Below are 24,711 nucleotides of genomic sequence, written 5' to 3'. Positions count from 1 at the left end.
TTTCATTTATAGTAAGATGTCAATAACTATATACAAGTTCTTTTTATGCATTATGTACACATCATGCATGCAATTATATATCCATATATGTGCGTGCATATCATTCTTGTGTCTGTGTATATTTACCATTGATATTAAATTCGTAAGTATTAACTGAACTGAAGTAGGTTAGGAAAAGGAGGAACAGCATGAGGACAAAGGAAGGGATAAATCCCCTACCTCCATCTCTGAGAGTCTTTTTTTTTTTTTTTTTTTTGGTTTTTCGAAACAGGGTTTTTTTTTTTTTTTTTTTTTTTTTTTTTGTAGCTTTGGTACCTGTCCTGGATTTCACTCTGCAGACCAGACTGGCCTCGAACTCATAGAGATCCACCTAGCTCTGCCTCCTGAGTGCTGGGATTAAAGGCGTGCACCACAATCGCCCATCGAGAGTCAAGAATTCTAGCACAATTGGCATTTGTTCAAGGCCTTTGCCTCCTGCCAGCTGTAAGACCAGCTTTCTGGGGTATCACCAGGACCCCTCTTTGTGCAAGATAGTAGTGCCTGGATTGCTCTTATAAAACTACATTCTGATCCAAGACATATTTGGATTCATCTTCTATTCCTACTTAACAAAAAGAGAAAGGGAAAATTTTGTTTTCTTAGACACCCTGGGGATGTAACTCAAGAACCGCCAACATGGTGTATATGTTTGCCACTAAGATAATTATGACTGTTCTGTGAGAACCCTACACCGATACTCAAAGTTGTGATTTAATGGTCCTTAAGTTCCTTTCCCTGTATTTCTAATACACTCTGGCTCTGCTTTATAAGGGCTTGTCTTGAAATTATTTTTTGCCTTCAAAACCAAAGATCTGTTTTTACTTGAGTTCAGGTCCCTGAAAGATGGAAGGAAAGACCCAGGCTGCTGGAGGCAAAACATAAAGCTGTGGCTTCATCTCTCCAATTGTTGACACTAATGAAATTATTTTCACCAAATTATGGAATTAGCATAATAAAAATCACCATCTCCTCAAAAAACACAATAAAGACTAGCTGACCATACTGTGATCCCTGAACTTAGAAAAACAATACAGGAGGATCAAGTAGTTCAAGGTCATCTTTATATGCCCAGTAAGTTCAGGGCAGCCTGGACTATAAGAGACCCTGTATCCAACAAATAAGTGAACTAAGTAAATCGTAAGTGCAATAGAACAGTCTTTGGGTATGTCATAAAAGAGACTGGTAGAGATTCATGTATGAAATGTCTACATACAGGTACGTTTTCAGATGAATAGCAACTCAACAAGTACTCACTGAGCAAAAGTCATTGAGATAGAGGTTTGAGAAAAAAATCAATATTTTAGGAAACATATTACTTTCCAGTAAAACTAGGTGTCTACACTTGTGGGAAATATTTCTGAATTTTGATATTTCCTTTGAAGAGAGAAGCGGGATCTTTGTGCTGAGAGCTCAAAGTGGCAATGTTACTCTTTATATGCATACAGATATCATAGAATATTTGGACGCTATTTTCCTAAAATTAAGTGAACAAATGAAAAATTTATCAGATTCAGTGTTGTGCTGGATACTCATAATATCTACAAGCTTTTTTTTTTTTACAAATCTTGTAAATCAATTATTAAACACAGCTATATAAACTTAATGCTAATTGACAAGTGAGTAGGTTTTATTAGACAGAAAAGGAAGACATTTAAAACGTTACTTTTAAATTTTCTTACTATATTATTCAAGGTACTGAAGTTCATTGAATTGTAGGGAGGTGGAAGAAATGACACTCATCTCTTCCAACTCTACATAGATTGTGTGAAGTTAAAATTGACATACCAAGTGTTTCCTTTTCCAGAGATACAGTTTACAGGTTTATGAGCATTTTACTACAGAAAGGAGGCTAAAGCTTACAAAATCTTCATTGAAACTAAAAATAAAATTAAGGCCAATCTTAGCATATAAAATTTATTTACTAATATGACTCAGCCCAGATGTCAAAAGAAGGTATTAGTTCTACTATCACATGGATGATTTCATGGGGAAAAAAAGGACACATATTGATTATATTCATGTAATTTCTGGAGAGTACACAAAGGCTTTTCTTTACCTCCTAGACAGGATGTAATGGAAATTAGCAGGAGATGGCTGGCCAGCAATGGCATTTTCATCTTCGGTTGAGTAGATGGTTCAGTTTTCAAAAATAAGGAAAGCTTTAAGGCAGTTGAGCACTATGAAACACCTGCATTGAGAAAAGACAAGAAAATAAGTTAGAAGCAAAAATAGAGAAATAGGAAAAGAAATGGAGGTGAGAAAAACAGGGGAGACAGAAGGAGAAAGGGGAGAGAATCAGGAGGAACAGAACAGGGAGAGGACTAGAGGGAAGGAAAAATGTGCAACATTTGGGGACAGTGATGTTATTAACGCCATTGTTTCATTTTTCTGATTTTAATACATTTGTAATAAGAGGACCCCCAAGGTCCCTTCCCTCCCAGAATACTCATGCTGATCAGAACTGGGCAATCTGATGATTTCTTTTCTTACTCAACACAAAATACACTAATCATCTACTGAAACAGTTGTATTGTCAACATCTTAATATAGATCATTTTAATGGATTAAATTTAGTTGAAGCACAGACAGAAAGATTAATTAATATTATTGTGATGCCCCAAGGCCACATAAGAAAGATTACCTTTGTGAGAGCTTTAGAAGCTTGGAGGATGACATAGAAAGATAGCCTTTTGATGTTTTGGAAAAAAAAATGCCAGACATGCACAGCTCAGACAAGACTCAATGTAACCACCTTGTTGTCATTCTGTTCTTTTAGTTACTCATTCAATATTTTTTTTTCTTATTGCGGAATGTTCCCAGACATATCTGTCAGCACACACAGTTTTGGTGTGTTCAAATCTTTAAAAGTTTGGGAGCCCTCTTTAAAAGCAAGGAAAAAGGTCTCATAAACTAAGCTACAAAATTATCTAGTTAAAATATCTTGCTTTGGTAAGTTTTCAAAAACTAATGACCACGTGGTTACACTGCTAGATTTCACCAAGCACTGTAGAACAGCCTTGTGGTAGTGTGGGGGCACATAACTAATGTTTCATTGTCTCTGCGTAAGCAACAGACATGAAAATTCAAAAGCAAGGCAGAAGTGACTGCTCTTAAGAGACTCTCTGGTCAGTGGCAAACAGACAGGAACATGAGTCAGTGTAATGAGTTGGATTGAAGTTTGTGTGATATTCAACTTGAGAGAAAAGGGTTATCATTATTGAAAGTACTATAAACACAGCACTATGGCAAAGTAAGTGAAACATGAAGGTGGAGATACTGTAGCCCAAGATGTAAGATCTGCTAACTGTAAGTCAACCATTCTATGGAACTCTTGGAAAAACAACATATCATAGAGTGTGACAGAGATACGTAGTGAATAGGAATTTCAACTTGAGAGAATGTGTTTTCAAAGATTTACAAATAGTAATACAGGATGCTAGACAGGAAGAAACACAAGGGGCCATCTGAAGTCAACACCACCAAGTGTGCATCATTTGAGACACACATATTTCTCTCAGCTACTTTGTGACATATGGCGTTATCCTGATTCATGGCATGTAAGATTCTTCTCACGTAGTAATAGATGCCTCCTGTGTTGGAGACTCCCTTTGAGACATATGAATCCCAAGATGGCAAGTTAATATCTTCTGACACCAATAGCCTTGTGAATGGTCAGTGAGCTCCTGACAAGTGTCTTGGTTAATGGCTGATAATGTCACTTTGAAGGAGACAACAGTCACTTCCTTTATTCAGACAAGTGTAAAGCCTGCCTTCTGTAAGGAGAAAACCCTGCTTGACAACCTAAGGAAGAGCAGCCTAAAGTCAGATGGTGACAAGCCATATGATGGACATGGAGCGTTGATTTAAAAAAAAAAATGGGAAGGAAAAAGAAGACAGAAAAAAAAGGAGGAATGGCTCTGATGAGGTATGGACTAGACTTCCAAGGTCACTTCCTTTATGCAGTTGCTGGCAGACTCTGTTAAACCTTTTCTGTGAGTTCCCTCAGCAAGCCTAACCCCTCTTTTTCTCTCATAGTGAAGCCTCTTGCCATACAATAGGCCATGGGCCCCAATGCTGAGCTTGACACTTTCCAACTTCTCTGAAAGTTTGGCTTTTCTCTATTTGTTAGAGCAAGAGAAAGGAAAGTAGTATGTCTTTCAAGGCACTGGAATTTGAGATCACTGGCTTTATGTCCACAATGATGTGATAGTGGAATTCATCCCTGTTGTTGCCAAGACATATGTAAAAGAAATACAGGATTATGTAATATTTAGAATATCATCGGTAGAAAATGAACAGCTAATTTTCAGGTATAAAACTTAATTTATCATAGATTCCTGGGAAGGCAAGAAATATATGCCTAGAAGATCTGTATTAAATCTAAAACATTTTCTTTACTTAATGCTTTTTTTCATTAAGCAAGATTGGCAAGAAAAATACTACTATAATAAATTATTTTTACTTCAATATATGAAAAATAAGAAGAATGAAAACTAATTTTTTTTCAAGAGGAAAGGGGTCAGTTAAATGTCCTGAAGAAAAAAAATGATCAGATTTGTTTAAGTGATGCATGATAACAATAGTATCAAATACAGATATAAATGGAAAACACTGATATTGACTGGTTGTATCAATCTAAGTTTGGAAATATAACAAAATGAGAGTTTTGGTTTCAAACACTCCCATATTGCTTTGTATAATATTTAGGGATAAGTTCTTTGGTGAAGAGAAAGACAGAAAAAAATGCAAACAGGTTAACTGTGTCAAGATTTTTGTTTCTATGAAATAATCATTCTCAAATAGGATCAGAACCCATCCCTGGTGCATGAGAGGGCTTTTTGGAGCCCACTACCTATGATGAGACACCTCCTGGAGCTGTGAGGCAGGAGGAAGGGTCTGGACTTGCCTCTATAGGATGTGCCTCCCCATAGAAGGCCTTACCTTCTTGTGGGGGAGGGATTGAGGGGTGAGGTAAGAGGGGGAGGCTGAGGGGGCAGGAGGAAGGAGATCTTTGGTGTAAAATGAATGAAAAAAAATTCTTAATAAAAATATGAATAAATAAAATATGTGCAAAACAAACCATACCACATGAAATTCAATAGCAACAGTAAACACTGAATTTTATCACAGCTCTAAGGAATTTCATATACAGTGTAAAAGTGGGAGAAGAGCCATAGGGCTCACAATTATTCAGAGTTGAGGGCAAGGGAAGTTGCTATAGTTTAGTCTTGAGCAAAAAAGCAGCAGTGCTTATCGAAGAGAGTAAGTTGGCAAACAGAGGGCAAGAAGGCAGAGAGCCCGCTGTGAACTCATCCTTGAGGTCTTTCCTTTGGACCTCTTGTGAAAGGAAGGAGTCTCACACTTACCCGTCAACTCTACAGGTAGTCTGGAAAAGTGGGGCAAATACAGAATTAGCTGCACCCACACAGAGCAAATGTTCCAGAAAGTTAAATAAAACCTCCTGAAAATTAATTTCTAGGTCTAGACTGTTACTTTGCACTCCCTTCTCAGAGATCAAAGTACTAGGAAGACATAGGAAGACGTAGTCTAATAGGGAAGAGAGACCAGATCTTACCTCCTTTTTACCCCCAACCACTGGGCAGCTTGCAACACTGGGATACTTATGCAAACTTTGGCCCTCAATTTCTTCAAATATTAAATGCGGAATCAGGAACGACTCTGAGTGCTGTGTGAGGGTGTTGCTGTGAAATACTTACTCTGAAATTACTTGATGCATCACAGCTTTTAGTCTACTAGTGCTAGGTGTTCAGTTAGATAGTAGCAGGAGCAGAAACCAGGACTAGAGTCCTTCATCATAATCAGCAGATGGTGAACTGTAAGGCAAGGCCTGGAACTGCAGGACTCTAATGACTGGTCAGAGGAGTGCGACCTAAGTCGAATTTCTGGCCCTGGGTGGAGATGTCATGTTCTGAACTATCTGGAAGTGAGAAAGGAGCTAGTTCCCACAGCATGTAAGAACAGGGTTGGCAGCAAATAATGAGTTAGTCATATAGAAAGTGACTCAGTTAAGAGCCTACAAAACAAGTGATTGAATGAAGATGAGCATTGACATGTGATCACTCCTCTGATGTAACAAGTGGTGCATGGTCACTTTGCTGAGGGCTGGGGGGTGGGAGTGGAGGATGCTCACAGAATGACCAATCTCAAGTAAAAATTACCTCAGTATCAATTCAGATCCTCCTGTAAGTCTCTTAAAAGGCACTAAAGTAGGAAGTGAAGTAGTATTCCTCTTTGGGACCCCCACACACTTCAGGAGTTCTTTCTTGTTTTTCCTTAACAAATCTGTTAGGTCTGCTCTCACTCCTTACGTGTTTTCTTGCTGTGAGACAATGAACCTGAAAGCCACTGGGGGTGGTTTTTGTTGACTGCTGGACACTTGATACCCCAGTTCCCCAAGTTCAAGTTCCCCAAGAGCAGAGAAAAGCCTAGCTGCTCTGAAGGAATCCACATCATTAGGACTCTAGAGGATAGCTATATGAATTCGTTTCAAGGAGTCTGAAACCTTACATGATGCCTGCATAGGTCTGAGAAAGGGCAAGGCACTGCCTCCTTCTATAAAAGTCAACCTGCACCAGATTGTCAGAACGGATTCTGACAAACTGAGCAACCTATGCTTGAACACCCATACTCAACAGGCCAACTAAAGAGACAAGTAATAATGAAATGGTAGAAAGGAGATTTATTCAATATGGCCACATTGGGAAGAGGAACAAGGAGACCTAGTGAACACATTCCCCAACCTCACCACCAAGTCCATCCATGTTGTTGTTATATGAGTTTTAAGTTAAAACTAGAGGATAAGAGTTAAACATTGTTTTTCTCTGCTGAGTAGTATTCCATTGTGTAGATGTACCACATTTTACTTATCCATTCTTCAGCTGAAGGGCATCTAGGTTGTTTCCAGGTTCTGGCTATTATAAACAATGCTGATATGAACATAGCTGAGCAAGTGCCCTTGTAATATGATTGAGCATTCCTTGGGTATACCAAGAGTGGTATAGCTGGACATCATGAGGTTTGCAGGCAAATGGATGGATCTAGAAAAAAATCATCCTGAGTGAGGTAACCCAGACTCAGAAAGACAAACATGGTATGTACTCACTCATAGGAGGATACTAGATGTAAAACAAAGATGACTAGACTGCTACTCACAACTCCAGGAAGGCTACCTAGAAAACAGGACCCCAAGAAAGACACAGGGGTCGCCCAATGACAGAGAAATGGATGAGATCTACAGGGACAACCTGGATGTGAGTGGGGGTAATGAAGGGCAAGGGTCGAGAGAAAGAGAGCTTAGGGGAGCAGGAGATCCCAGCTGGATCAAGAACAGAGAGGGAGAACAAGGAATAAAAGACCATGATAAATGAAGACCACATGAGAATAGGAAGAAGCAAAGTGCTAGAGAGGCCCACAGAAATCCACAAAGATACCCCCACAATAGACTATTGGCAATGATCGAGAGACAGCCCGAAACAACCTACTCTGGTGATAGGATGGACAAACACCCTAATTATCATTCTAGAAACCCCATCCAATGACTGAGGGAACCAGATGCAGAGATCCACGGCCAGACCCCCTGGTGGAGCTCCAGGAGTGCAACTGGCAAGAAAGAGGAGGGTTTATATGAGCGAGAATCATTGAGACCAAGGATAAAGCACAGGAACAAATAGCCAAACGAATGGAAACACATGAACTATGAACCAATAGCTGAGGAGCCCCCAACTGGATCAGGCCCTCTGGATAAGTGAGACAATTGATTAGCTTGATCTGTTTGGGAGGTATCCAGGCAATGGGACCAGGATCTGTCCTCAGTGCATGTGCTGGCTCTTTGGAACCTGGGGCTTATGCAGGGACACTTGGCTCAGCCTGGGAGGAGGGGACTGGACCTGCCTGGACTGAATCTACCAGGTTGAACTCAATCCTCAGGGGAGTCTTTGCCCTAGAGGAGATGGGAATGGGGGGGTGGGCTGGGGAGAAGGCAGAGAGGGGGGAGGGGGAGAACAAGGGAATCTGTGGCTGATATGTAAAATTAAATTAAATTATAAAATAAAAAAGAGTTAAACATAACTAAGCGGTCCTCATCAGTGTGGTCCCACTCAGTGTTGACCTATAATTGCCTCAGTTACAGTGTCTTTTATAAGGTGACCTCAGCCATTTTCTTCTCCCAGCTTTAATGTCCTGGGAAAATTGTAATAACTTAGGTTCTATTGCCTCAAGAGTCTAATGGCTAAAAGGAGGAACACCTATGTATCACTGAAATACCTCTATTCATGCCAGAATGCTTATATAAGCAAACAGGTCTGCCAAACACTTGGATAGGAAAAACATCCCCCTCCCCAAGCAAAGCTGTCCATTCTGTACACTTTAGAAGTATATAAAATCTTCCTAAAATGAAGATTCACATCATTGTTCTTTTGGTTATGGTCCACCCTTACCCTCGAGAAAGCCCTAATATCTTGATTAAAAATTTCCTTTCTTCCCTATCATCTACAATAAATGTGACGTTTCATCTGAATTCTTATGACAGGGATCAGAAGGGTCAGGCTGCCAAGGGGAGTCTAGACAAGATTCTGCTCACAGTAGGTCCATCTGGACAGCAAACATGTCATTCATGCACTTTTCATTGCTCTTGTCTCATTTTATATAAATGAAGGACTGAGTCTATATCTACATTCTAAGCCCTTCACAGAAAGAAATTTTAATTTTAATTTTCTTAAATAATGATAGGATCATAACAAGAAACAAGAAGAAATGTCTCTTAAGCTTTGGGGTTTTTTAAGCATTACCATGGCCTGGAAACGTACTCTTGAAGAGTTTCAATGTTTTACCCACGTTCAAAGATTTTAGAAATGAAGTTGCTTGAAGTCTGTCTCTGAGTTTGAACATTAGCACTTATCAGATCAAAGTTTCATCATTGTTCATGCCTCTCAGTGATATGCCATGCCTTTCTTCCTTTACTTTAAAATGTTGCCACTTTAATATCAGTTAATCATCAGCTAGGCAGCATGTAATTTATCCCATTAAGTGGGATCTTGCTGGCTGGGTGTAAAAGCATCCTTGACATCTTGTCCATACATTTGCTCTTATTAGTGATTTACTCTATTGTGTTACCCGTAGTCCTGTCACTTGTGACTCCCTGATCACATCCCTCAGCAGCACAGTGAAGCTAATCTCCCTCTTGAGTAAGGAAACTGCTCCAAGTATTTATCTCTAGGGGACACACCACAGGACACATCAGAGTGGGCTCCACAGCCTCCATGGGCCTCACAGTGTTAGAAAAATGAAGCAGCAGAAGAAGGAAGCCATCTTCTCTGATACAGATTGTCAGATACAGAGGCAGCCTCATTTCTACCCAGTAACTGAAGGAAGCAGACTAGCAAGAAGCAGGAACCAGGGGTTGCTTCCTTTCCCAGAGGCTGCACTGTGCTGGCTACCTTCAAGAATTCCCTGGCCTTCAGGGCACCACGGCTTCTCACACTACCAGAAGAAGCCTGATGCCAGTTCCTGCACTGGTTGCTGCTTCAGATCTTCCTAGCCTCTAGATGCTCTCAGGTACACCAGGTCAAAAAAAAAAAAAGCACTGCCACCTTAGTTTGCTCAAAGAAATTAGGAAATGAAAATGGGTACAAGAAAATTGATTTATCTATGGTTTGGTCAAAGAAGAGACGGCGGCCATCATACAGGTTATGTAAAGCTACAAAACAAATACTAGAATGTACACAAATTTAACTGAGAGACAGGCACTTGGGCCCTAGCTTGCCTCCAGATTCTAGGATGAAGACAATTTTTCACTCAAGTTTGGGTGGAGGAAAAGGGGGATCTCAAAGATCCCAACATTTAAAAAAAGAGAGAAAAAAATCCCCATCTATTCTGGGTCCGGCAAAGTTCTTTGTCTTTCCTTCATTCCTTTGACAAGTTTAAAAGCTGTAGCCCTTTGTTTTGGAGGCCAGGTTCAAGCTCCAGACTTCTGAATTCTTGAATGCCAGGATCACAAAAACAGTGGCAATATTAGAAGGACTAGGACACATAAGTGTAGCCTGGGAGCAAGGTGGGCACTTTGGCATCATATCCAAGACACCAATGGCAGTGAAAATGAGGTGTAAGCCTGACTAAGAACTTCATGTAAGAGGCAACTGTAACAAGTAAATGTGAGAGAGTATGTCTAAGTAAGTGACCCACCAAGAGTCCCAAACCTCCAGCGAGTATCTAACCTCATCCCCCAGCTCTCTGGCCTACTTTATAGCTCAGAAATGCTTTTTTTTTTAATAACTCGTTTCTGTTGCTATTATTAACACATACATCCCTGATCCAATTCCTTAAGCCAGAAAAATAGAAATTGGAAATCCTAGTAGGTAACCTTTGGGTGTACATCTTGTCTACAACACAATAAACAAAACTTAATTCAAAATCAAACACATTATCATCCAAGTTGTTTCTGAGAGCACTTGACTCTACAGTATTGTGTGATGTCATTGTAGACTTCATTTTGAATAGAACATGTGAGTTTGACACTTACAACAACAATGCCCTGTAAACACCTTGCTTCATATTTGAGGCTAATATTTTATGGACTTCTGTGCTTTTTACTGAACATACAAAGCTAACTGCTTCATAGCAATGTAATTTCTCTGTAAGGAAAAATAAAAAAAAAAATTCTCACCAGCATTTCTTACCATATAGCAAATTGGTATGTCTTTGAATGGCACTGTTGACAGAAAACTTGATTTTAAAACTTGCTGAATAGATTTGAATTTCATTCAAAATGTGTAAAATGAGTCTTATGGATACAGAAGTATACCTCTCTTATGGATGCAGAAACCAGGAATCTACTCTTACAAAACTGTTGCCCATGATGACTCCCATAATGTCAGAGATCATATGCTACCTTTCCAAGCTAAAACTACCTCAGCAACCCCTCACGAATTAGCACAAAGGGTCTCCATGACTGAACTTCTCACAGCACCTAGCTGAGCCGAAAGAGCTAAGCTGAGTGAATAACAGGCAATGGTTCAAATTCTTACTCATCAGAGGTATATCAGAACACCACTCTCACTTAAAGGAAACAGGCTGAGTTACATTGAAGTTACATTGAAAACCAAACAGACAGGATCCGTGAAGAAATTCCTCACATCGTGTGTGTGTGTGTGTGTGTGTGTGTGTGTGTGTATGCATATATATATATATATATATATATATATATATATATATATACTTATGTGTCTATATCTGTATACAACTTATAGTTGAAACACTAAAAAAAATAAAATAAAAAAAGTACCTTGAGATCTGCAAACAATAAACACCAAGTCCTATACAAAGGCAGGGCTAACAGAAACAGAGCCGGCTTATCAAGAGAAACTCCAAAGTCAAAGAAACTTTGAAATTATGTATTTCAAGATTTGAATAACTGCGGCTGTCATCCCAGACTACTACTACATGCTGCAAAACTGTCATGATTGAAGGAGGTAGTAAACCATTCCATGAGGAAACCAGATGAAAGAAACCTAGACCAGAAAGTCTGACTTAGAAAGGACACTGAAAGACTCTTACAGACTGATATCAATGATAGGCACATTGAAGAAGAGACCAGAAAAAATTCCAGACTCTAGAGCAGGTTAAACCAATTGGTAATAGGAAAAGACAAAACATAGCAAAATAAAAAATAAATAAATAAATATTCAATAATAACAATGAACATTAATGGTCTCAATTCTTGAATCAGAAGACACAGATGAAAAGATTATATTAAAAATCAGAACCCATGTATTTTGCTGCCTTCAAGAAGCAAAACTTGCATTCATAGATAGACACTACCTTAGGGTAAAAGAATAGGAAAAAATTCTAAGCAAATGAAATGAAGAAACAAAGAACGTCAGCAGACTAGTATCTGACAAGAGGACTTCAAACAATGCCAATATGAAGAAGCAAAGAAAGCGGTGGCATTCTGATCAAGGAACTAACCCATTAAGACATTGTGAGTGTAAACAAAGACTCAGCAAATACAAATGTATCCACTTTTATAATACACAAGTAGATGTAAAGACACAGATTAACCTCAATAAAATATTAATGCATAATCCAATTCCCATCATTATTAAGTCATTCTGTCAAAAATAAACAGAAAAACAGGGATTCAATGATATCATATAGAAAATGGACTTTAGAGACAGCTATGTAACATTCCATCCTCAAACTGCAGGATACACATTTTTCTTAACAGCTGATGAAACTTTCTCTAAAATAAGTTATATGTTGGGAAAGAAGGCAAATCATTGCATATATAAGAAAATTTAAATAATTCCCTCAATTCTAGCTGACTAGAACTGAAAACAAAAAGCAAATAAATAAATGAACTAGAGATCAACAGCAAGAGAAAGTATAGAGCATACACAAATTTACTGAGATTAAACAACATACTACACAATAATTAATGGGGTCAATAAAGAAATGAAGAAAGTGAAGAAAGAAATTTTAATACTGGTGTTCGATTAAAATGAATATACAACATACAAACACCTATGGGATATAATAATAGAAGTTCTAAGAGGAAAGTTTGTACTCTTAAATGCCTACATTAGTGAATCAGGCAGATTACAAATAAATAATAATGTACCTTAGAGCCCTAGGAAGAGAAGAAGAAGCCAAATCTCAAATCGTCATATGGGAAGGAATAGTTAAGAATGGGGCATAGACTAATGAAATAGAAATTTAAAAAATACAAAGAATAAAAAAAAATCCCCAAAACCATAGAGTTGGTGTCTAGGGGGCCTAAATCAGATTGAAGCAGTAATAAAAGCTATCTCATCTAGGTCCAGGCCTAGAGGGAGTCACTGCTGAACTGGACCCTCAGTGAACACCATGATTCTCAAACTGTTCTCTAAAATAGGAGAGAAAGGAGATGGCCTAGAACCTTTGCAGGAAGTCGGTATCACCCTCATTCCAAAAGAGAAGAAAGAAAATGAAAGAAAATTACAGCCCTGATGAACATAGATGGGAAAATTCTCAACAAAGTACTTGTAATTCAGATACAGGAACACATCAAAATGATCGGTCTTATGATCAAGTTGGCTTTATTCCAGAAATATATACATGGTTCAATGTATACAAATTAATAAGCCCAATACATAATATAATGGACTCAATGAAAGAAATCACAAGATTATCTCAATAGGTGCAGAAAAGGCCTTAAACAGAATCCAGCACTCCTTCATGATTAACCTACTGAAGAAACTGAGTGTCTAAGAACACATCTCAGAAGAATCAAGGCATACGTGACAAATCTATTGCCACCATGATACTAAATAGAGAAAAAAAATCCCAAAGCATTTCCACAAAATCAGAAAGAGGATGAGGGTGTCTATCATTACCACTCCCCCAACATAGTACTGGAAGTCTTAGCTGGAACATTAAGGCAAGAGGCACAAACAAACAAACAAACAAACAACAGATTTAAAGACCAAAGGAAGTAGTCAAAGCATCTTTATTGACAGATGATATGATTATGTACATAAGAGACTAAAGGCTTTGTCAGAATGCCAATGGAGCGAATAAACACTTTCAACAAAGTAACAACTTGCCAAGTTAGCTTCTAAAAATCAGTGGCCTCCTATAATCCAATAACAAATAAGCTGAGGAAGAAAACATTTCTAGGGTTGTCATTTGAGGAATCTAGCCCATATCTAGACAGTCATTTCTGTGCTGCGATGATGCCATCTGATTCTTGTGCTCTGTTCTGGATTAGCATCTTCCAAATAAATTAATCAAAACAATTCATCACACCATTAGTAAGCATTTAATGACTAACAATCATTTACAGAGGATTTACATGTAATGACAGGCTGTTCCATCAAGGTCAGTGATTCTTATTTGCACTAATGAAGAAAAAGATCTATTAACAGATTCTTCTGTCATTATTTTAAAAATAAAGAATATTTGTAGGGATAGAGACACACAGAAGGCATGTTTCTGTATCTCCAGCACAGCTAGAGAAAGGTTATTAGGAAAGAGTAATTAACCTAAAATGTCTTTCCCTGGTCACTCTGCCCTGGTCTCAGGGACACTTGTCATATGGTCTACTTCTAAGAAATGAGGACAAAGGGCTGATTACATTTAAACACGGGCTAGAGACACCATCACCTTCTACTAGGGGCTTTTTTTTTTTAAATACAAGAAATCAATATGAAAGTCTTCCAGGTTTGCTGGGGTCTCTTCATACAAGGTGTCAGCTGTTCACCAAGTCTGTGAACGGAGTCTGCATTCCATTTTCAGAAACCCACTACTAGGATTAGCAAAATTGAAATCAGGAGGTGAGTGACAGGTTCTGGAAATGAAATTAGTTTGGGATTTAAAAAATTCTAATCCTTTTGAGAAGGAGTAGTGTACATTTAAATGCTAAGCTCATTAGTCAGTTTCATGTAAATCTTATAGTTCTCCAGTCAACTATTGAATTATTAAATGCAATTTTAATACAGTACATTGTCAATGTTCTTTACCTTACCAGAGACACCTTTAAACTATCTTTAAGGATTATGACTTTGGTTTAACCTTTGATGCAGTGTCATTACTGAAATTTGAACAGCTTGTTGTTATAGTCAAATGTATTTAGTAAAATTGCTGAGTAAAGAATATGTGCACACCCAAGGAAAGCATTTCTTTTCCAAAAGTAACTGTAAGTAGCATTATTTATTTATTTATTTTTTGCCAGAACATGATCTAATGTGGCTCCACTAGAGGTAGAGCTATGAGTACAACGGTCTTCAGGTGGTAAAAGCCTGGCTCTGATACATCCTGCCACCAGAATGTGTGAAGCATATGGGGGAAGAGAAGCAACATTCAAACATTGCAGTAAATGGAAGAGAGTCTGAAATTACCAAGTCAGGAGTGACTGGGGGAAAATCTACAGGCTTTTTGATGATGTGGGCATTAACTGGGCGCTGATAAGCCTGCATCTTACAGGATAGGTCATGGCTCATGTTTCATGTAATTGGATATGTGATTAATAACTCTTTCAAAACACATAATGCATACAGAGGAACTTAACTGTAAGTATTCATTTGTAATACTTTCAGGAGACTTCTTTTCCACAAGGAAACAAAATCCATGTGGAATAGAGGCTATGCTAGATTCACACTTACTCACTGCAAATTCAGGAATACAGCACTCTTGAGTGCTACCATAAATATAAGGCATTGCTTTTGTCCTACATTTTAGGAATGTGTGCATGTGTGGAAGAGAATGCTGAATGGTGTATCTTAAAATATCACCCTCCATGGAGCTTATATAGTATCTACCACATCAATTTATTTAGCTTGAAATTTTCAAAGTTTGAGATGCTAAAGAAAAATACAGAGAGAGGAAAAATAACAAATCAAATAATATGACTTCTTTGTTGGTGAAATTATTAAGGCAAATCCACATAGTTAAAAGGGAGGTTTATTTTGTGGCATAACTCACAAATGAAGGGATAGGTAACAGGTTTTGGGAAAGGTGTAGCGCCATCTGGGCGTGTTCTCTGGAGAACTCTGCTCAGTCTACCTCCAAACTCTGCTCAGTCTACCTCCAGCGTCCAGGGTCCAGGAACCAAGAGAGCTGGCACATCCGGATCTCGGGTCTTCAGGGTCCTCTCTTGGCCCTGCCTTGTAGGCGTGACAGTTACCAAAGCCTCAATGGGGGTTGGAACTTCCAGATCAAGCTGGAATGGCTACCCACTACACTTCTTGATTACTGGCAATTCCAAAAAAAAAAAAAAAAAAAAAAAAAAAAAAAAAAAAAAAAAAAAAAAAAAAAAAACCTTGATTCAATCAAGAAAGGACACACTAGTTTAACAAGCAGGACTTAAGTTTGTCTATTTGTCATGATCTCTTCTTTTACAACAGAAAAGTCAGACTTGACTTCCTTTAAAATCACCAGAACATTGTGCTAGGTTTGGCATAGAATTATTGAGGGTGGTGGTGGTGGTGGAGGGGGCAGGGCACAGGTGAATACTAAATGAAGTGTCCAGCTTGCTTAGTTTCAGTGGGATCTAGAAATAAGTACCAGGAAGAAAAACTGTAAACCCTCTGCTGTCTGGGTACCAGCACCTGCATGGAGTCAGGTAATGAAAAAGAATACTAAAGTCATAAAGGAATGTAAACACAAAGGTCACATCAGAGAAAGGACACACAACACACACACACACAGTGCCTCTAATCAACAGCTTACATATTATCCCATAGGATCCCAACATAATCTGCCTGCATAATAAGAGTCAAAACACATGACAACTAAGAGAATAAGGGCTTGAATTCTAATATTGCAGAGTCTAACCCCATAGACTAACTGTTTAATTTTTATGAAGATACTGTCTGTGTTTGATCTGATATAGATCATGAGAGAAGATACTTCATAAACAGCAGTGCTTTCCTTCTCATAATTAAGAATCAGTGTTTTTCAAAGTGTAGTGTAGAGATTACCCGCTTATTAATAAGACATGTCCCTGAGCAACACCCAAGAGTAATTAAGAGTTTCTGGGGAATACTCAATATATCTGCATTTTAATCAAATGTCCAGGGGGATATTTAGGCATCTCAGAGTTGCAGAATTGCTGTAGTATGTTAAATTTGAAATTTCAGAGAAAATCTGTGGCTAGAACCACTGTGTGTAGATGTGTTTGGAGGCCAACCCTTAAGCAAATGTACTATAAAATCCATGGATATGCATCATGTAATACCCCAGCTCTTAAAATTCACCTGCACTGCACTCGTCTGTCCTTCAGTTTGTGTGAAAAAATGAATATCCACAATACCTACATCTGACTGACTTTTCCATATTGAAATGCAAGGGGCAGTTTGAGCCAAGCATGATGGCGCACACCTTTAATCCCAGCACTCGGGAAGCAGTGACAGATGGATCTCTGTGAGTTTGAGGCCAGTGTGGTCTACAGAATGAGTTCCAGGATAACCAAAACTGCATAGAGAGACCCTATCTCAACGAGAGAGAGAGAGAGAGAGAGAGAGAGAGAGAGAGAGAGAGAGAGAGAGAGAGAGAGAGAGAGAGAGAGAGATATGGAAGGGAGAAAGGAAGGTAAGGGCATCTTGATTTGCTGCTTTGACTAATGGCTGAGATATTCTAACTTTCATATGGGGCTCTCTTACTGAACTATAATGATCTGACTAAATGTGCTTTTAACTTTCATTTTTGCCCAGGTACACATCAAAGTGATGTGACATAGCTGGATGACTACAGAGACCCCCGTGCTGAGATGCCAGCCCAGTGAATCAAATCTAATAGCCCGAAGTGGGATTTAATAAGCCTTGACAGCAGAAACGCTCCATGCCAGCAAGGCAGAATGATCCAACTTTTCTCCCCTCTGCTCTCACAGACACGCACATAAGGACAAAACCTGTGAAGACACACTGCCAGATGGGAGAGCTCACTCAACTTATACTTCAAGCGCTAATGACTTCCTGAGCTGCACTCATCTCTCTGTATAGCTTTAGTCCTCAGTGAAGATAACCACATCTAGGAAAAGGCTTCGGTCCCTGCTGTCATGGCTCCCCTGAGATACCATTCTGAGCCTTTCTCTCTTGAGCCTCTGCATGGGCTTTGGATATCAGCAGCTGTTCCAGGCGCCTGTCTTGGTGCCCTACAGGTGAAAGCACAGTCATTGAATACTTCACCCAGTCACAGATGCAAAGGGCTTCTTCGGGACTTCTTACTCTCATCTACATTGAGGGAGTGATATTAATGATCATGTATGTCCTGAGTGTTGTTGCTGGGGTTATGAGATATGCCACAGACAAGCCGTATTCCTCCTGAGAACATGGTGTGGCCTGCGACAATGGAGGTTTTGAACAAAAGGGAAGAATCATTGACAGCATGTTGGCTGTTACAGCCATGTGTGAACTGACAGGTAAGGTCTGAGGATCTCATCCTTGAATCCAGCGTAAGAAAATTTTATTTTTTAATGAACTTTAACTTTGAAAATTTTACAAGCATTTGTGCATTAATAATGTTTTGAAATGATCATTATAGGATTTCTCCTTTTTCTCTTCCTCTCTCCAGCCCTCCCAAGCACCCCCACTCAAATTCATGGCTTATTTTCCTTTCATTGTTAATGCACATGCACACACACACACACACTTACATAAATAAAACTGTTCAATCCATGTATTTACTTTATATGCATACAATCTCAGGGCTGACTTCAGAATGCAGCTAGGAATTATGCTGGTTTAGTAAACTGTCAGTTCTAAGTTCTCCTCCAGTATCTACGATTTCTCTGGTCCCTATTACCTAGCTGGTTTCCAGCACCAGGTGTGGTTTCCCAATGCTGAGCAGGTCTTCTATCCAAGTAGAGAGCTGTTGGTTTCTGCCAAGATATGTGCACCACTATTGTAGCCTCAGGGTTTATGGTGCCACACAGGAAGTTATTGTGATTCATAGCTGGGTAGGCCTACTGGTTGCTACACATTCGTTTTTGAACTCTAATAAGAGAATGCCAATGAGTATGTGTACAGTAACCACTTAGATATTTTGGTTTTAGTGCATGATGTGCCAAGACCTACATTTCTACAAACTTTTCTTAAACAATGCACAATAAATTTATCATGTGAAGGCAGACAGATGCAAAGTTTTCACTATTTATTCCTCTTGATTTCTTTTTTTGAAAAAGAAACTTATTAAAAGCTAGTGAGGTAACTGAGTAGGTAAAGTGCCTGTCACCAAGCCTAATGATGTGAATTTGATTCCCTAAACCCCTATGGTTGAACAAAAGAACTGACTTCTGCCAGTTATCCTCTGATCTCCATATGCATGCTGTGGCACACAGACAGACGACAGACAGACAGACAGACAGACAGACAGACACACACACACACACACACACACACACACACACACACACACACGAAAAATAAATGCAAAAAGAAATTACTTTTAAAATTTTCGAAACTACTTAACAAGATCATCGTAGCTTGAGAATTTCAGATGTGATTTAATGAAGAATGAATGACTACTTAGATATTTAATAGAGAAATGAATTTTTTTGCCTAAAAATTGTATAGCTCAGGGAGAAACCTTCCGTTTCATCCTCACTGTGTAGATCAACAGATCGTTCTTTGGAGTCAGGTAAGACAGTAATCTGAAAGCCAAGTAAAACTCCTTTAGGAAAATTAATTATAAGACAACTTTTGAGGACAGAAATTTTGTACTTAACCCTGAAGTGTGTGTAACTGAAAGATTTTAACCCAGAGTCTGGGTACTCTGAATGTTTTTATTTTCTTTTAAGGCTCATAAAACAAGTCTCTCTGGTATGCTCTAGGCTCTCTTTCTTTCCCACAAAAGAGGTAACTTTCTGTAACTCCTCTGTCCACCCAGAGGAAGGACCTTCCAGAGATTAATCTGTACGAAAGAAGACTGAAAATAAACATCCTATCCAGAGATAAGGAAGTCATGCAGCTTTACAATGATGTCAAATGGTAGAAGCTATTTCCCACTGTCTTCATGCCCACCCCCACATCTTCACCCCCACATCTTCTCCCATCATCTTCACCTCAGCATCTTCACCTCAGCATCTTCACCCCAACATCTCCACCCCATCATCTTCACCTCAGCATCTTCACCCAGCATCTTCACCCCAGCATCTTCACCCCAGCATCTCCACCCCAGCATCTCCACCTCAGCATCTTCACCTCAGCATCTTCACCCTAGCATCTTCACCCCATCATCTTCACCCCAGCATCTTCACCCCAGCATCTTCACCCAGCATCTTCACCCTAGCATCTTCACCCCATCATCTTCACCCCAGCATCTTCACCCCAGCATCTTCACCCCAGCATCTTCACCCAGCATCTTCACCCCAGCATCTTCATCCCATCATCTTCACCCCAGCATCTTCACCCAGCATCTTCACCCAGCATCTTCACCCAGCATCTTCACCCCAGCATCTTCACCCCCACATCTTCACCCCAGCATCTCCACCCCAGCATCTTCACCCCAGCATCTTCACCCCAGCATCTCCACCCCAGCATCTCCACCCCAGCATCTTCACTCCAGCATCTTCACCCCATCTTCACCCAGCATCTTCACCCAGCATCTTCACCCAGCATCTTCACCCCAGCATCTTCACCCCATCATCTTCACCCCATCATCTTCACCCCAGCATCTTTACCCCATCATCTTCACCCAGCATCTTCACCCCATCATCTTCACCCCATCATCTTCACCCATCATCTTCACCCAGCATCTTCACCCCAGCATCTTTACCCAGCATCTTCACCCCAGCATCTTCACCCATCATCTTCACCCCATCATCTTCACCCCATCATCTTCACCCAGCATCTTCACCCCATCATCTTCACCCCAGCATCTTCACCCCAGCATCTTCACCCATCATCTTCACCCCAACATCTTCACCCCAGCATCTTCACCCCAGCATCTTCATGTTCAGCTGCTTCATTTCTGTAACCACCAGACCATAGATAACAGTGTAACTCTGCTCTCAGTGCGAAGCACTTCCTCTAAGACTTACAATGACACACTGAGAACTGGGCTCTGAACGTCTCCACTTTTCATATGAGAGGGCTCATTCAGAAGGACAGAGGATAATTCTTCATTATTGTGGTGATGCACAGACAACATAATATCCACTTGTTTAACCACTTCAAGTCAGTGCCATTAAGTACACTCATAATGTTAAGACCATACACAAGAATTTTCCTCTCTTCCCAGACAGAAACCAGCATTCTTGATGATATTAGAAATGCAATTACGTTTGCTCTCCTTCTGTGGCTGAGCACCAAGTCACAAAAATAAGCTGCACTGTTTTCTCACACCAAGGTCCTACTGTCTACTACAAATGTTTTAGTAATCTGCTCATTCATTTTGGGATTACAACTCAAATGCCTTTCCCCTCCAGATGTCTGAGAAACCCAAACAGAAGCCAGGTTTCTCTGTTGCACGCTCATTATTTCTTGGGATTCCTTCACGGTCGGTAAGCGTTGCTCTTTATGATTAAGCATTCTCACTGTCTCGCTTCAAGCCCCCAGTCGTGGTCTCCAGGGGCATCACAGTTTCTACCTGGCAGTGATGTGAAGGAATATTTGGCTTCTGTGGGACACCTAGAAGTCTGGAGGGATGAAGGGAAAGTCTGGAAAGACTGATGGCCTCTGCTTGGCCCCTCCCCTTTTCACTCTAGAGCCAAATATCTGCCTCCATAGCTTGTATTTGTTTCTTCATTTTAAACTACTCATAACAATCCCACCTTCATTCTTCCTCTCCATTTCATGATTTAAAACAGAGTTGATGTAGAGAGTGTTCCCAAATATAGGCCTATTTCTCACCAATTCTTCCTCCACTATGAATTCATTAAACGGACAGATGGGTGTGAATTGCCTGACACCAAGTTGAAATCTTACAGAGAATAATCTAGATAGGAACAAATTATTTTCATACATGAAGTTAACATATTTTCAAAGGATCTCGTGCCAAGCCTCACAGGGCAAACAGCTGCACACCACAGCAAGGTAATGCTGGCAGCAAGTACAGCTGCATGAGCAAGGCCACAGAATCCCCCAGTGAACGTTTTCTTTTTAGATGTTGTTCTCTTTCATGTATCTTTCAAATCCCTTTGGCTTTGTCTTGTTTGCAGAGAGCTGCTCACCTTGTGAGACTGTTCTGTTTCTTAAAATGAAAAGATATTTCCATAATCCTTTTACAAAGCCTTTGGAGACTTTGCTGCCTTCTCTATGAAGGAGGCAGTGTTATTTGGCAAATACCTTCCATCCAGGCTGGAGAGATGGCTCAGTATGAAAGAGCACTGGCTGCTCTTCCAGCGGACCTGGGTTCAGTTTCTAGCACCCACGTGGGAGCTCTCAATTATCTGTAATTCCAGTCCTAGGGGAACCAATTTCCTTTTCTGGCCTCCATGGGCACCAGACATGTATGTGATTCACAGACACCCATGCAGGCAAATATCCATGCACATTATTTGCAAAAGAAATACCACTAAAGCTTAAATCACACATCAATCCCCACACAGTGATAGTGGGAGATGTCAATACCCCACTCTCACCATCAGACAGGTCATCTATCCAAAAACTAAACAAAGAAATATTGGAGCTAACAGGCATTATAAACCAAAAGGACCTGGTCCCACTGCCTGGATGGCACCCAAACAGATCAAGCCAATCGACTGTCTCACCATTCAGAGGGCCTGATCCAGTTGGGGGCTCCTCAGCCATTGGTTCATAGTTCATGTGTTTCCATTCATTTGGCTATTTATCCCTGTGCTTTATCCAACCTTGGTCTCAACAATTCTCGCTCATATAAACCCTCCTCTTTCTTGCTAATTGGACTCCCGGAGCTCCACCTGGGGCCTAGCCATGGATCTCTGCATCTAGTTCCCTCAGTCATTGGATGGGGTTTCTAGCATGACAATTAGGGTGTTTGGCCATCCCATCACCAGAGTAGGTCAGTTCGGGCTGTCTCCCAACCATTGCCAGCAGTCTATTGTGGGGGTATCTTTGTGGATTTCTGTGGGCCTCTCTAGCACTTTGCTTCTTCCTATTCTCATGTGGTCTTCATTTACCATGGTCTCCTATTCCTTGTTCTCCCTCTCTGTTCTTGATGCAGCTGGGATCTCCTGCTCCCCAAAGCTCTCTTTCCCTCGACCCTCTCCCTGTTCATTGCATGAGTTGGCTGTTTGAAACCTGGGGCTTATGCAGGGTTGCTTGGCTCCGACTGGGAGGAGGGGACTGGACCTGCCTGGACTGAGTCTACCAGGTTGATTTCAGTCCTTGGAGGAAGCTTAGCCCTGGAGGAGGTGGGAATGAGGGGTTGGCTGGGAGGAAGGGGAGGGGGGCGGGAGGGGGGAGAACAAGGGAATCCATGGCTGATATGTAGAACTGAATTGTATTGTAAAATAAAATAAAATTAAATTAAAAAATAAAAATTAACCAAAAGGACCTAACAGAACATTTTGACTCAAACACAACAGAATGTGCCTTCTTCTCTGCACCTCATGGAACCTTCTTCAAAATTGACCACATACCTGGTCACAAAGCAAGTCTCAACAGAAACAAGAAAACTGAAATAACTCCCTACATCGTATGAGACCACTGTGGATTAAAGCTGGATTTCAACAACAGAAACACCAGGAGGCCTACAAACTCATGGAAACTGAACAGCTCTCTACTGAATAATTACTGTGTAAAGACAGAAATAAAGAAAGAAATTAAAGACATAAAATACTTAACAGGAAGAACTACTGTAATGAAATTTTCACTGGAAAAATATGCATTCTAATCTCACTTCATATGTCAATATAAACTCACATGAGTTCAATGTTCAAATATAAAAATTAAACCACTTTAAAATAAAACTTACAGTCAAAGCAAATAATCATGTAAAACTCCTGCAACAGATGAAAATGAAACAGAGATTTTTTTCTCTCTTACATAAAAATTACAAAGAAATTCTAAAGCCAAAATATGAATTGGGTAGAAGTCTGAAATTGGTTGTAGGCACAGTTCTAAAGAATTCACTGCTAAAGTTGTGAATAACTGTATAATCACCATAGGTGCATACTTGGTAGGCATGGTTGGAAATTTAGATGAAAGAATAAATACCAAATAATTGTAAATTAGAAATACCAAGGCTGGGAAGATGGCTTAGTTGGGAAAGTGTTTTGCAGTACAAACATGATAACCTTGGTTCGTCTCACAGCATCTATATGGATGCTTGGGACACTGACATGCTTGTAACCCCAGCACACAGAGTAGGCACATTCTTGGAACTTGACAGTTTAGCTGAATCAGTAAGCTGTAGGTGCAGTGAAAGCATCTGTCTCAAAATGTGAGCTAGAGAACAACTGAAGAAGGTACCTGGTATACACCTCTTGCTGCCTCAAGTATGTGTACCTGCATGCCGCATACCTGCTTGCATGCACGCACATACAATAACACACATATCATACATATACCTATTGCACATGTATACTTTCGTCATATAGACATACAAAATGCCAAGTTAAAAGTGCTTATATATATATATATATATGAATAAAATTTTATAGAATTAAAGTTAGTAAAACTCAGTGCTAAAATTAACAGAATGATTGAATTTCCCTATACCACTAAAAAGTAGTAACTAAGACAAAATTTTAAGAAAATAACATAACATACATCAAACGTCTGAAGAGAGTTCATATATTTTGACACAGTGATTCACTCTAAAAATGTATTCTAATGACTTAATTTGATTTATTTACATTAAAATGGAGCAAAATCATAAAACATTGGACTTCCTTGTATTAGAATCACAAAAAATATTTTATATAGTACTTTGTTTAAAGAATAGACTGGATATAGTCTGACCTCAAATTATAAAATATACAAAAATTGAAAAAAGAAGGGGCAGAAATACCAAGTGAGGTAATACACACTTCTAATGCCAGCAACAAAGGGTTAAGGTAGGAAAATTAGAACTTCAAGGCCAGCATTGGCAATATAGTAAAATTCTGTCTTTAAAAACATCAAGAAAATAAATAATAAGGTAAGAAAAGAAGAAAAAGAAAATAATTAAGGGCAACGAAACTTACAAAATATGTTTTAGACAGATTGATAGATATCTTAGTACATAAAAATTGCAATAAGTATAAATGAATTAAACAAA

The 24,711-nt window shown here is 39.5% G+C and overlaps 1 protein-coding gene across 5 annotated transcripts in view; it reads right to left on the bottom strand.

Annotated features, from left to right (window-relative positions):
• Cntn1 (contactin 1) overlaps nt 1-24,711 on the bottom strand; it is a 321,618-nt gene that overhangs the window by 143,045 nt on the left and 153,862 nt on the right. For all 5 annotated transcript variants that reach the window (XM_042265297.2, XM_042265299.2, XM_042265298.2 and 2 more), the window contains one exon: nt 2,096-2,227. In XM_042265297.2, coding sequence (XP_042121231.1) covers nt 2,096-2,156 — 61 coding nt within the window. In that variant the 5' untranslated portion in view covers nt 2,157-2,227. The remainder of the gene's footprint in view (nt 1-2,095; nt 2,228-24,711) is intronic.

Source organism: Peromyscus maniculatus, chromosome 20 (genome assembly GCF_049852395.1).
Source record: "Peromyscus maniculatus bairdii isolate BWxNUB_F1_BW_parent chromosome 20, HU_Pman_BW_mat_3.1, whole genome shotgun sequence".
Classification (NCBI taxonomy): domain Eukaryota; kingdom Metazoa; phylum Chordata; class Mammalia; order Rodentia; family Cricetidae; genus Peromyscus; species Peromyscus maniculatus.
The sequence above is the reverse complement of the archived record's forward strand: the minus strand, read 5'-3'. Positions and strand labels throughout refer to the sequence as shown.